Raw genomic sequence first — 15,224 nt, 5'->3', positions numbered from 1 at the left:
CTGCTGGAAAAATACTTTATTAAATGCAGCATTTAACGTAATTAATAAATGTCAGTCACAACACATATATTTAATAGTTTGGTATCTAATTAATTTCTCTGTTTACCTGTATTACAATAAGACCCTTGCACATGTAAGAACTTTGACCTTGCTCAGAAGTATGTTTAATAAATTTTGCTTCTACCTTAAGATCAGTAAATGCTTCGGTGTGTTACAATTTCTGCTATAAGTGAAGAAGTTTAATTGTTTCTGCTCTTCCAGAAAGAATTTAAATGTTAGCAAAAAGTAAAGAATTTGCTTTTTTTCTTTCCTAGCCTTTTTACCTAGATTTCTCTTTATAAGTAAAGTTTATAGTGAAGGAAAATATGAACTGAGTTTTTTCATTGAAGATTGTTTAATACTGGTTTTGTTTATTTTTAAGATTTTATTTATTTATTTGAGAGAGAGAGGGCACACTAGAGACAGGTGGAGGGGGGAGCAGAGGGAGAGGGATAGCGGCCTCCATGCTGAGTGTGAGGTGCCAGAGTCAGGGGCAGGGCTCGCTCCCATCACCCCGAGATCATAACCTGAGCTGAAATCAAGAGTCGGGTGCCTAGCTTACTGAGCCACCCTGATACCTCTCGATACTCGTTTTAATAGAATATATTCTAAATTCAGAATTTGGCACTCGATTGTCCATAAAACTGAAACAAATATGTGCTGACTCTCCAAAAAGTTTTACTGTGCCATTTAATTTTCATAACTGAGGATAAAAATGTGATTTTAAGATAAACCCATTTCTTGTAAGAATTTTACCGGTGACAGTCTGTTTTCGTTGGTTCATCTGGCATTTTTCCACCCAATGGTACCCCCAACTCAGTGCAATCCTCTCTTTCTTGTGATATATTTAAATATTTTCATAGCTGTGCCAAATGACAATTGTTGCATAGCATAGACTTAGGTAATGAAAATTCAAGAGCAAGAGCAACAGCTGCTGACGTATATTAAACACATATCTGGTCCCAGGCACTGTTCTCAGTTACACACTTTGGATAACTCTGTTCACCCTCACAATTCTATGGTGGAAATATTACTATTATTCTGATATTCTACTTGCAAATGTGGAGCGAAACTAAGAGATTTTTAACTTGGATGCAATTTTCAAGCTTAGAGTGTCACAGTTTATTTCCCCTCACCACAAGATTGACGTAAAAGCTGCTACTAGTGTTTCCCTAGCCCAGTTACCACATGAACACTCTTGGTTGTAGACATCCGTAATTTTCAAGGAGTTTGGATTAATTTCCCAAGTCAGGAGATTACTGAGTCCACACATATGCATACATCGATTATGTTTTTAAGTCCCTGACAATAAAGAAAAGGAAATGTAAAACTACAAAACAAAAAAAATGGAGAGAGAAAGCTGAAACCATTCACCATTCTAAACAGTCATGATAATCACACTAAAGAATAGGCATCATCAACGATTATTTTTTTAAGATTTTATTTATTTATTTGAGAGAGAGAGAGAGAGGGCGCCACAAGCACGGGGGAGGAGCGGAGGGAGAGGAAGAAGCAGACTCCCTGCTTAGCAGGGAGCCCAATGCAGGGCTCCATCCCAGGACCCTGAAATTATACCCTGAGCCAAAGACAGATGCTTATGGGGCGCCTGGGTGGCACAGTCGTTAAGCATCTGCCTTTGGCTCAGGGCCTGTGATCCCAGTGCTTTGGGATGGGCCCCGCATCAGGCTCCTCCGCTGGGAGCCTGCTTCTTCCTCTCCCACTCCCCCTGCTTGTGTTCCCTCTCTCGCTGGCTCTCTCTCTGTCACATAAATAAATAAAATCTTTAAAAAAAGAAAAAAATACAAACGCTTAACTGACTGAACCACCCAGGTGCCCCAAAGATTCTTTAAAAAAAAAAAAAAATTTCCAGGCATAAATAAATTCAATTTAGCACCCAAACCATACCGTATATTAAATACACTCAAAAAAATTTTTAGTGTAATTCTTCATACCAAAAAAAAAAAAAAAAGATTCATTTGTACAGGTACCCAACAAAGTAACAGTGTATTAACATTGCAGGGTAATTTTTTCTAAAATCTATTCCAAATTCTAATATAATAATTGTCCTATTTCAATCAGTCCAGAATTATCTTATTTCCAACATAATTCAATTTCATAATACTGGTTCATAGATGTTTACAAACTTTTTGTGTGGCCAAATACCCTGATACTCTTTATCATCTTGCAATAGAATTAAGTTTTGTGCAACAGAAAAAGAAAAACATACGGAAAATTGTCACTTTTAGCAGATGTTGTAGTCTGAAAAAAATAAAGTGGGTTTAGAATTAAAAGCCAAAGGCCATTGGTTGAACTGAGGCATATTTCCATCTGTTATTAATATTCATGTCACACACTAAAGATGAGATTAGTCATTAAGTTCCTCATGTAATATGGTAGTAAATGGGATTTTGGTTAGGAATTTAATTGCATAAATTCTGCCCATGTAAGCTTCCAATTCATTCAAAACAAGCCTTTACAATGGCTGGAACTGAGTTAAAACAGTTAACACCACCAAAAAATACTTCTTGTTTTATTAAGAAATGCTTGTATGAAAATCCGAATAAAAAGGAGATCCCTGCCACCCCATTAGGATTAAATAGTAGTCCTTCTCTTCCTTTTTTGTCTTTTGTTTCTTTTCTTTTCATTGTCAAGCAATGCAGGTTTATGTGAGGTGTTTTTTTTTTTATCATATAAAGAAAAATTGACGTTTTTAAAAAAATAAAATAAATGTATTGTCTTAGGTTTGACTAAAATTTATAAATAAATGTCTCAGGGTAGACTTAAATTTATGAATAAATTCTCAAATTCAGAAATAAATTGATAAATAATCCTGAGTACTAAAAGTGTGATGAGAGTCCAAATGACTACATGAAAATATACGCAAAGCTTATGCCCAAGTGATTGCGGTTCTAAGCTTGAGCAGGGCTCCCCACTGTTGCCTGTACAGGGTTTCACTAATGGTCTGATAATGGGGGGTGGGTACGGAAGTTCTTGTAATACTTTATAGTTGTGTAAGCACGACAGCCACTGATAATTACTGCCCTGTTCTCAACTCACACACGAGATTACTAGGCAACCCTCACACTTTGTCTCCACAGTGGCCTTATAGTTACAGAATGCTGTCTTTGAGAATTCTTTAAGACGACCTATTAAAGATGCTTGGATTTCTAATATAATTTGCAGTAAAACATCTTACCTTTCAGATAATTAAATGGAGATTAGAAAATATCCAGAAGATGGTAAAAATGGGAGGGTAGGGTATAAAATGGACATTTTAACTTTTGATTTCATTGCAGGAAACATCATATTGCTTTTATACATAGTATCATAGTCATTACCTTAAAATATTAACACATATGAAATTAGACCTCTGTTTTCACTTTTTCCCTTGTTTTCTTTTCTCAATCACCTTGTGTCCCCCCTACCCGTATTTACACACATCCTAGTGCCTTAGGAGGGGCCTTCCTGTTGTTTCCAAGTGCACTGAAAACCTAAACACTGAGGTTAACAGTAAAAAAAAAAAAAAAAAAAAAAAAAAAAAAAATCACATCACTTAAAATGAGTATCTCAAAGCAGTGCACGTTATTATGTGTTTCGAAGGAAACAACTCTTTCTGGATGTCAGCTTAAGCTTCTCCGCATGATTTTTCTCAGACTTCCTTTTAAAACCATCACTACCATTTATTATCTTCTTGTTATATAGACTGTTACTTCTGTTTCATCACAAATCTGTGCCTGTTTATTAGCAGCCCTGCCACTACTATCAGATGACATTTGTTTTGCTTAATGTATGTAGTTTTAGAAAAAAATTATAGAACTGCTCTTACTGCATTATATAAAAAAATTCCAATGTACATTTAGCTGACACTGCATCAGCTGCTATTTAAACGGGGCTTAGCTAATGGACTTTTAATGTCAGAGGGGTTACGTGCAGTTACTGGCTATTAGCAGAAATGGCTCCTTTCTATAAAAATCACTTTTCCTCAAGTGTGTTGTTTGAACATTCCTTTCCCTAATTTAGTGACTGTCACTGAATGCAAAACAAACTCAAGGACTCTGGAATCCGCTGTTATCTTGAAGACCCTCTTTTTAACCTTGCAATTCAGCATTAAACAGGCAGCCACCCTCGTTAGCATTTAGGTTTGTAATCACAAAACTCCGTGAGGCATTATTATTTATTTTGCCCTTCCTAGCAGAGTCCTACATATTTTGCTATGAGAACCCCGTATCATCCAAGAATGTATGACACATATGATAAGAGACCATACGAGACAATATTCTGAACCCTAGCATTTATTTGAATTTTTTAAAATTCTAGTTCAGAAACACCAAGTGATGTGAAAATGTGTGGCAGTAACTAATATGTATTCACATGTTGATGTATCATATAGATATTGATACATTAACCTGCATTTAATACAATATTGAATATAAGCAAGGAAGTATATTACTCTTCTATCTGGAATGAAATTCTGCATATTCTTTCTTTAGTAACAACCTTTTCCCCTCTCAATTACCTTTATCTTTGTTCATTTAAATAAAGCTTTCCATGGATGTGATAGAGATACCTAGAAGTAAAGCCACCTCTACAGCATCGAAGGGAGTCCAAGAAAACCAAATATTCTGCAGTCTGGAAACATAACTCCACACTTGTTTAGCAAGTGGAAACAAATCATTACAGAATTCAGGGAAGAACCACACAACTGACCTCTCCTTCGATCAGCCCACAAGAGCGGTCACCTCAGGCAGGTGCTTACCAGGGAAATCTCTCTTCCGGAGAGTACGTGGAGAGGGACTCATGCATGTGGATGAAGATTTTACCCGTTCGTGCATGGAAATGATTGTTCTCCCTTGGTCAACAAATTATAGTCTGCTGGGTAGAAAACAACGGGAATTTCTCCGTATGTTGAAATAAGCCAGTGAACGGTGATGGGATCCCTTCGTTTCTGTCACTTGGAAGATAGGAGAGCACTTGTTCCTATAGATAGCCATTGCGCCAGTGAGACAGAGGTGTCTCTACTGGACACTATGCAAATGACCAACACGTAAAGGAGAGCGAGGAACTTTTTGCAGAAAAGTAGAATATAATTTTTCAGTAAGAAAGCAGTGATGAAACTTGCTTCCCCATTCAATAAATACCTTTATGAATTTGTTTCATAAGTAAGTTTATTTTCATTTGTTGATAGGCTCTCTTTGCTTCCTAAGGATATGGCCAAGGCTGTTTGAAAAAACTCTCCTAAAGCAAAAATAGTTACACACACACAATTTGTGCCAGCATATATATGCTCACGCGGTATTATTGAACTATATTTGTCTATTCCTTGTAACTCTTCATTTCATTAAGACTCTGCCTGGAAATACCCCACAGGAAATAATTCTATAGTTATTTAATTCAATAAAAAATGGCATGTACCTTTCACATTATCATCATTTCTAATAAATCCAATAAACTGATTACCCCCACCCCTACTGGGAAAACATATCTATTGTTAAAACTTTTCCTAGCCATCCTTTCCTTTTTTTTAATATGTTACAGTAAGTAAACCCTAACTCTCTTCACTGTGGTCCTTCTAATTCTATATAAATATATGCATGTGCATGTAAATCTAAACAAAAAAAATATTTTGATCAATATATAAAGGTCAATATATAAAGACATCGGCGATACTTTCATAAAGATAAAATTCCACTTAAGCAATTTTTCTGTTGAAGAACTGTCCTTAAGAACTCCTGTATAAACTGGGTGATGGACGTTAAGGAGGGCACGTGATGTAATGAGCACTGGGTGTTATATAAGACTGATAAATCACTGACCTCTACCTCTGAAACCAATAATACATTATATGTTAATTAATTGAATTTAAATTATAAAAAAGCAAAAAAAAAAACTCCTACATAATTCTAAAAATGCTACTGGATTTCTTATGTACATGAGATTTAAACTACGATGTTCATATTCTTATTAATGACAATATTTAACAGAGTAGTTCAGGAAATGAGAGTGCATTTTATAATGACCACTGGAGTATTAATTATATATTCTATTACCAGTGAAATAGACTGCCAGACACCATATATCACTATTCCACTAATTAAGTCTAGATTTCTCAAACAAGCACATCCTGCTCAAACAGGTCCAAATAAAATCCAAACATAATTTTTTTTTCAAGTATACACCTTTTAAGTACTTTCCAAGTTCTCCTGTGTTAGCTGAAGTCAGTGCAGATCAACACTCTTATTTAGATAAAAGTTGCAAGTCAGAGGGCTTGTTGAATAATATTATGATGAAATGCTGATCTGAGGTCTCTATTCCGGATAGCAAAAATAATAAATCATTTGAACATGCCTGTTTTTCCTCAGCTTCTGAGAGCAGTTACTGAAATGGGCTTCTGTTTTCCACCAAGCTGCATGCTCTGTTGGTGATGGTTGTGGCAGCCCGGGAGGGAAATGTCTAAGGCTCTTTCAATCCTTGAATGTGATCCCTAATACATTTTAAAGCTTATATTCTTTCATCATCCTATGGAGATGCAGAAGGAAGAAGGGAAGTTGCTGAAGAAAACGACAGGCGTAATTACTGTTTTATTTAGTATGACTTCAAGATTGCTGCTTGCTAGACTTGAGCACTTCCACTGGGTGGCTACGATGTGTGTATTTGGCAAACTCTTTATTCAGTGGAAGATAAAATATATCATTTTCCCTTTATCAAAAGCTAAATTAAAATGTCAACATATTTCACACAGACCTAATGCTCAAAGTGAAATGACCATTATTTACTCTATCTTCCCAATCATAAACTTTTTGTTGTGGTAGTAATTTGGTTATTTGCTTGGTTTGGGTCAGATATAATACAGGACTCTGGAAATCACATATAATAAAACAGCAGAGCTTTTGTCACTGACAATGGTTCTTAGTTCCTGCAAAAGTTAGAGAACACCATTTGTTAAAGAGAGTACTCTCTGATTTGGTTGTAGAAAGGATTTTTTTAGGTTCCCGAAATTCCAAAAAGATAGAAGAATGATTTAAAATATGTAATTTGATTATAAGGAACAAACTTGCACATTCAGAGATTAGAATTGTCCAAAATTGTTCTCTTCACTTTTATACATGAATGTAATTCATTATGCTTATAGTTGTAAGTGGATATTATCACACCACACACCCTATCACAGAGTTGCACTAAACTTCCATGGTCTAAGACAATATACGTTATGAATTACTTTAAAGTGATTACATTTCTATGCAAATGGCATACTTCTCTGCTACTCTTTTATATTTTATACACACTGATTTTTCTTGAATTTTAAAAACACCTGCATTTCCATTCATGGACATATTTGCCCTTATAACTGAGCTGCAAATGTAGCTATTCTGATACAGGCATTGATATGCCAGCACTAATCTATTTTTTATAGGAAAGGAATGCTCATAGATAAGGTTTTTCTTCTGAACAGAAAAAAAAAAACCCAGAAAAGACAAAAAATAATAGTTGAGTTCAGGCAGTTCATGATTAAATAATCAATTAAGACATTGACTAAAACTGAGAAATGTTAGCATTCATCAATAAACTTCTTAAATGTGCTGAGGGAGTTTCTGTTGTTTAACCTCCTTAGTTAGAAGAGAAGATAATGCATGTTTACCTACATGAGCCATTTTTATGGTTTCATAATTGCTGTGAAATGAAACTAGCAACAGGACCCAAATGACAATGATTAATGAAGGTAAAACTCCTATCTTCGCAACATTTTAAAATAAATAAGACTGGTTACTCTGGAGTTAAATTTGATTAGTCAGTATTCTGTATTAGCATGATTATTTTGAGCCTTCACATTTAGAATGAGAATTCTAATAGGTACACCAATATAATGAAGTCTCACCTAGTTCCCCTCACCTTCACATTCCCCTACCACGCTGCACAGAGATATGGTTTGTTATTTAATTAAAAGAGGCTATTCCCCAAACATTGGAGTTTTCAGATATTAGACTTCACTTTTGCCACACTAAGCACTTTTGCTCACTGCTAATAAAAAGTATAATGGCATTAAGGACAAACATCTGCATATCTGGCACTTTCAAAGCTATAGCTCACTTTCCAAATTATAACTTCAATTTAATTGATGTTCCATAACTTTAACACTATAAACTCTATGTAGAAGGTTGGACATGTTTTAGGTACCTCTAAAATCTGGAGACGTTCTTTGTGTATTTTAAAACCTCATTATATAATCCTAAAGTAGCAACTTTTGTGGGGGCAGGAATGCTCAAGATGAGAAACTACATTACAACTTCAACCCAAACTCTTTTTAAAAATCTGAAATTGCAGAACAGTATTTTCTAACATTTTGATTGTGAAGAATCAAAACATTGTCAACATAATATATGTATTAGGTTTTCATGAAAAAGTAAAATTCTTCTGAAAGCTCTGATCAGGTAGAAAGGATAAAAAGTTTACTATCTCTGGTCTTGTTAGCTCATAAAATTTTACCATAAAATGTTTTTATTAAAATCTCCATAAATGTGGAGATAACAAATATTTAAAATAAGAAAAACTATAAGTTATTCAACTATTGGATTTATTTTTAAGACCTAGAAAAAAGGAGACAGCAGTATTTTCATATTGCTCAAGGCAAACGTACTCCACTTTTAAAAAGTCATATAAAAAATAGCACTGAGTTTCTGTGAGTCTCTGTTCTAGTTAAAAATCCTTGAACTAAGCAATACTGGGACAATACCCAAGGTCTCAGTTTCATGTAGCCCTCGTCCACAAATACATAAGCAATACCAAATCCAAATAAAATATGAAATCAAAGAAGAGTCCACACATAACTTTAAGAAGTTAGGATAACAAAGATAAAAAAGCAAGTGAGAAATCTGGGGATCTGTAAGTGTAGAACAAGCAGTCAAAAATTAAAAGCAGAATGAAAACACTATAAGAAAAAGATCTGTCTTAACTCTAAGTAACATAAAATTCCCCACAAATCCCTAGTGTTATCATGAAAGTTAGCCAGAAAACAACGTTCCCACTAAACATGAAAAAATAGAAATAACCATTAAACAACAAGAACTAATGAAATGTGAAAGTTTCAAAATATATTATCTAGATTATCCATGTTGTTCTAAATCATGATGCTAAAACTTTCTATTGCAAATTTAAATCGAACATATGAAAAGACCCGGTGAATTTGCTTTGCCTTTGAGTCAACCTATTTTTCTATATGTTTCTTTGTGTTGCTTTAACATGCATTCAATTAAGTTCTTTAGACAATACACCTTTGCCATTTTTTAAAGGAAAACTATTGGCATTTGCATAAAGGGCTGATTTTCCTTAAACCCTTATCCGAAAGCCTGGGACTGGGCATGTTTTGTTTTTTTTCTCCCCACGAAAGTGTTTATGGATTTATGAAAAGTTATCTTTCAATATTCATTGTAAAGATAGAAGTCAAGGGTAGAGCTTGCAGCCAGGACTTAACCGGCAGTGACTCAACATGGCATTTTTAGAACTGGCATTAGGTTAATTTTCCCAGAGAGAGCAGAAAGGAAGAATTGGGCTTATGAAGGAAGAGAGCTTCCCCCAGACTGACTGTTCAAGGAACCATGCACGTCACTGTCCAGGAGTTTGCAGTGATCTATTTGGGAACATCTCCTCAGACAGCTTCATTTGTTGCTTTTGGGGAAGCAGAGTCTGAAGTAATCCCCAGTCTGAGTTCAAAATTATTGACCTTTAGTTTCTTTAGCTTCCAGATTTCTTTGCCAGTGGTTTACAGAGTTAGAAGCCAAAGAATGTTTACTTTCTATGGGCCAGGCATGGCCCTAAACAATTCTCATGTATTAACTCATTCAATCATAACAGGGCTGATAGTATATATTATCCTCACGTCACTTCTGTGGACACTGAGTCACAAATGAAGTTAAACAACTCACCCACGGCCACACAATTAGGCGGTGGTAGAAGCAGGATTAGGAAACACTGATAAACCCTAAGCCAGCCAGCGGAATGGGCACATACCACTAACAACCCTTAGCTTGTGCCCCCTCAAAACCAGACCAAATACATATTAAATTTAATTCAGATTTAATAGAACTTAGACAGTTGCAATGCAAACTCGGCATTAGAACCCCCCATTTCAGACCAAATTGCCATCCTTAAGTTCGTCTGTGTAGAAATTCTGGAAACCTCACCACCACTCCCAGTAGAACATTTGCCTGATCCATGTCACTATCTTTGATACTTGAATCCAGAAAGTACTATACCTATGCTGACTGTTATTTTTCAGAAAGTGAGTTATAATTACATGCTTCTAAGTCTGTCTTTCTTGAGGGCTGAAACTGTCTCTTTCAACATTGTATCCCTGACAAACAGCACACAGTCTGGGACATAATAAGTGCACAACAATTGTTTGTTTAGAGTTTTACTTCTAATATCATACACTATCCAAACGAGCTAATGTGTTTCTAATTTGTGGGGAGATGTGAACAGGTTTGTTTTTAACTTCCACGAATATAAAAATCAAACTAAAAAAAAAAAAAATGTAGGTTAAAATCACAAGGCAAGGACTCTGGCTCAACCCCCACCCCCACTATTCTCCCCTATTATCTTCCTGAAGTGGTTGCAGCCTGTAATTTTAATGTGTCTTCTGAGAGAGACTCCCTCTGCTGCTCCAGCAAAGCCATGACCTAAATCAGAAAAGTGCTAAATGCAGTTCAGGCCTAATAGAGCACACTCTGGCTGTTGGCACTAATTGGAGAAGGTAGCATACATTAAAGAACAGTTATTTTTAAGTCTCAACAATAATTCTAAATAAGCTAGGAGGGTTTGCCTTGGGAGAGCTCTTGCCTCCTTTATGTTGGCGGGGGTTGCTTAAAAAATATCGGTATGAATTCTGATCAGGATGTCCAGCTCCCAGACTAAAATGGGAGACAGTCGAAGAACTTGTGTTGGTGAATGCTGAATCCCCAGTATCCAGAATACAGAAGACTAAGGAATCAGTGAATGTTAACAATCTAATAGTTCGTCCTTCTTTGCAAGTATTTGGAAAGTTTGTCCTCTGAGGCATTTTAAGCATTCCTTAAGCTAGAATACATGAAATCATTTTTTTCTAAACAAAAATAAACTAACCTACTTTTCTTTATTGCAAATTCCAAATGTGATTTTATGAATTTACTCTGCTAAAATGGAGAAAATACGATATCATTGTAATGAAATTCAGTTATCCTTCATGCCAACTGTCTATTCGTACCACAGCAATATGCATAAATTCATAAAGGTAATTTCTACTCTTTTGGAGGAAGAAGTATACTATTTGTTTAAAAAAATTATAAATTAACTTCCGGTAGCAGCAAATATTCCCAATATGATTAAAGTCTTCACTAATTTTCTCTTGACTTCGGTGATGTTAACACTCATAACACTAGTTGGTGCTAGATAAGCAGAATATCGATGCTGTGTAATCCAGAAATAAATGCATTTCTAAAACAGGAGGGCATTAACTCTGAGGCACACTGATCAAATACTCTCTCTCTCTCTCTCTCCGCCTCTGTCTCTCTCTCTCTACCTAGTAAAATCTTTCATTCTTGGAAGTCAGAAACAACACATTTTTTCCCCCAGAGCTAGGAGTTTCAGGCAATCCTGAATGAAACAATTAAGGCATAGCCAGAAAGGAGAAAGTTCTTGCCTAAAGCCTGGAGAATCTCCCAAGGACCTAAATAAAATGACTGCGGTCTTCATGTAAACCACAGTTACAAAACACAGTACACTCACAAATAAGACCTATTATGCTTCTTTTTTCGTCTTAAACATCTGTTGTTTTTTGGCTACCTCTGAAGACATACATATTTTCTAAAGATGCAAATTTTTCTACTACTTCTCTAACAACGGAATAAATAAATCTCATCCACATTGTCAAGTACTCAAATTAACTTTCTCATCTTAATTGCATATGTAGTTCCATTCATAAAAATAGTTCATTTCCATCTTTAAGTGTTCCACACATGGAAATCATACCTTGAGGGAGCAACAGCATCTTCGGTATCCCTACTGTGCTAGTCCAAAGAGAGAGGAGAAAGGAGAAGAAATTAGAAGGAAGAGGAGATCTGAATGCCAGACTGACAGAAAAGTGTGATTCTGAGAAGCAAATCTGCTAGTGGTTCAACAGTAAGCAGGTTGGGAAATGGGTTACAGTGATGGTGATAGTAGCTGAGTTTCCTGCTTTCTACATTTTTAATACCTAACAGACAACACAGAAAGAGCTGGTGTCCTGAAACGTGGAGGCTAACAAAGATAAAAGTGGTAGTACAGTGTCTTTCAAGACTGCAAGATTCAAACATAGTTTATTCACCAGCAACTGAAATAACCAGACAAACTAAATGGAGAGGAACACCACTGAAATGCACATATCCTACAGGATACATTTTATTTTTCCATTTAAGACCAGAGGCACAGGTTCAATCCCCAATCTTTGGATTGCCTGGTCTATAAGAAAAGTGCAAGTGGCACAGCTCCCTCACTCAGTCTTCAGTGTCTTTTTCTTTTAATCTCTTCTCCCTTCTTTCAGTATTAATCCACTTACAATCTCCTGTTTGATTATCTTTATTGATTTTTTTTTCGACCCAGTCTTTTTAATGTGGCTGTAGCAAGCTCTCCGCAAGAATCCTATAGCTCCTGTTAGGCATCTTTGGGGACTTTAACTTGTCCTTTTCCCAAACAGTTCTCTCACCGCCCAGCTCCCCCCACCCCCATCTGAACCCCACCCCATGGCCTTTGCGCGCCCAATAACAGTAGGCGAATCCCACAGGGGCTCGCGCGATTGATTTCACGACTATTCATCAGGTTGTTCACTTAAACTTCCAAACACTCCTCTCTAAACACCCTTGGCTGCTACCCAGAGAACTTCCTACCAATTTCAAGAATCTACAAGTTCATAGGATTCCTTCGTAAAATGGACAGATGAGCTCTGGAAGTTTGCATGAGAAAATCAGGGCAGAACCTCGGGGATGGGAGGCATCTGGTAAGAAGGGAAGGGAGGATTTATGAGCGTGGCTACTTAGCTAGGCAGCAGGAAAATGTACTCCCGAAGTAGCAATCGCTAATTCACAAAGCCTTGCTAATCACTTACCTCCTCATTCGGACCACACTCGCCAGCGCTCAGCGCTCCCCTCCACCTCCAACGCCCTCTCCCCAAAGAGCCTTCGCAAATCAGAGGGAAGGCAGTCGGGAACCTCCAGAGTGTCCGAGCAACGCCGCGGGAGTTCGAGGCTATCTCTGCACCTCCTCTGCTCTCCAAATTTGGAAAGAAGTGTAACCGAGATGATGGGATCCCTGAATTACCTCCGAACGCAGCATAAGCTTCCATCACCCCCGCCCTGGGAAAAACAGCTGCCTCCCCTAAGCCAGCGACCACCACAGAGCTGGTCGAAAAGACCGAGGTGGGCGCTTGGCTTGGCAAGAAGGTTGGGGCCCAGGTGACCCGAAACAGACCCCAGAGGGGGCAGCGTTGGCTCTTCCCTGTCCTTCTCCCTTCCACTCAGTTTCCTGGGCTCGGAAGGCTGGAAGCTGCCGCTGCCACTTCAAACTCGGGGGACAAGAAGGCAATCAGCCCCCGTGCTTCCCCTCCCTCCTTTTCCACCCTCAACTCCTGACCGCTCCTCTCCCAACCCCTGTTTCGCCCACGGCCCTGGTCACTTATTTTAAAGCTCAGACGCGTTAAATTAAAATGTCAGAGTTATAAACTGGCCCATTACCCGGGGGAGTTTCGTATTTGGTTTGAACAACCAGTCCGTTTCCCAGAGCTCTGGGGTTTTAAGTTTCGCCGTGGCTTACTAGGAGGAAGACTCGGAAAGGGTAAGAGTGTGGAGGCGTGCACACCCCGGGGCCTGCCGCAGGCTGGGTGGCGGGTCCGGCAGCGCCTTGCATCTCCACAGCGCCCCAAGCAGTAGCAGAGTGGCACCGGCGCCGGTGGGTCCTCGGCGGTAATGGACACATTTCCTTAGCTGAGCGCCCTTCGGCGTCCAACGTGCTCAGAGACGCCCTGAAGATCCCGCAACCCCACATGTGGCTCAGCGCGGGGAGCCTCTGCGCATCAGGGTGTACCTATGGCATGCCACCCAGCCACCCGCACCGAGAGTCTCTGCAAACCTCTGTGTGTACAATATGCAACAACGTGTGAGTGTGGAGCAGAAAGTGCAAAAGACACCCAAGGCGCCCACATGCTCAGAGGCAGACCGATGTAGGTCCACACCCCGTGCGTCCCTGGTCCATCCGTGACCATCTCGGAAGACGGATTAAAAATAATCGCCAAAGCTTCTTGACTAGTTGGGAAAGTGGAACGTGAACTGATTTCCAGTTGAGAGCAACGAGAAGAATTAAGGAAGCCAGGAGAACTGGGGAGGGGGAGAGGAAGGAGAGGGAAGGAAGAAGCGAAGGGAGGTGGCCGCGGAGCTTTGCGGACTCCCTTACCTTGAGCTGCCGAGCCGGTACCGCTGGCACTGAGCAGGGCCAGGGCAGGTAGCACGAGCATTTGCAGCACGTATCCCAGTCCCAGTCCGCAGCGGGCCGCTGTCGCCCGTAGACCTTTCCTCATCGTCGACAGAGGTGTGCCGGGCGGAACCACACAGAGAGACGCGCCAACAGCGGAAAACCCCACTGGGAAGCAGCTGAATCCGTGCACCACGAAGCAGTCCGAAGAAATAATGGTAACCAAGAGCCACACTCCACTTTCTCCAAGGGCAGGAGCCAAAAGGGGGTGGAGAGGAGACGCTGAGGAGGGATTTGGCGGTCCCTCCTTTCCTGTGCCTTCTAACTGGCGGCTCGAGATGAGCGCTGCTCAGCCCCCAGCCTGGGGAAGTCCGGGGAGGCGCAGGTGAGCGCTCGCCTCTCCCCCGCAGGCCCAGGGAACATGGCCCGCAGCCCCGCCGCTGCGCGAGGCCCGGACTGGCTGTCCGAGCCCTTCTTGCCAGAACACCGCACACAGGCAAGGGGGTGGGGGAGGCGGCTGAAGGCAACGGAGGGAGGAGCAAAGGTGGGAGGAGGTGGGAGCGGAGGGAGGGAGTTGGGCACAGAGGGGCTCTCCGGTCTCCAATCTCAGTGTCCTCACGCCAGCGGAGAGACGTCCAGGCTGCCGCTGCTGGGTGGCCAAGGAGGGTCACTTCCTAGCGTTGGGGCGCACGGGTGCGCGGAGGCACTCTCCGTGGAGG

At 39.5% G+C, this 15,224-nt stretch overlaps 1 protein-coding gene across 1 annotated transcript in view; it reads right to left on the bottom strand.

Moving 5' to 3' along the window:
• UNC5C (unc-5 netrin receptor C) overlaps positions 1-14,773 on the bottom strand; it is a 335,202-nt gene extending 320,429 nt beyond the window's left edge. The window contains exon 1 of the mRNA XM_008707176.2: positions 14,488-14,773. Coding sequence (XP_008705398.1) covers positions 14,488-14,611 — 124 coding nt within the window. The 5' untranslated portion in view covers positions 14,612-14,773. The remainder of the gene's footprint in view (positions 1-14,487) is intronic.
• Positions 14,774-15,224: the final 451 nt, after the last annotated feature.

This window comes from Ursus maritimus, unplaced genomic scaffold (genome assembly GCF_017311325.1).
Source record: "Ursus maritimus isolate PB19 unplaced genomic scaffold, ASM1731132v1 scaffold_8, whole genome shotgun sequence".
In the NCBI taxonomy this organism is placed as follows: domain Eukaryota; kingdom Metazoa; phylum Chordata; class Mammalia; order Carnivora; family Ursidae; genus Ursus; species Ursus maritimus.
The sequence above is the reverse complement of the archived record's forward strand: the minus strand, read 5'-3'. Positions and strand labels throughout refer to the sequence as shown.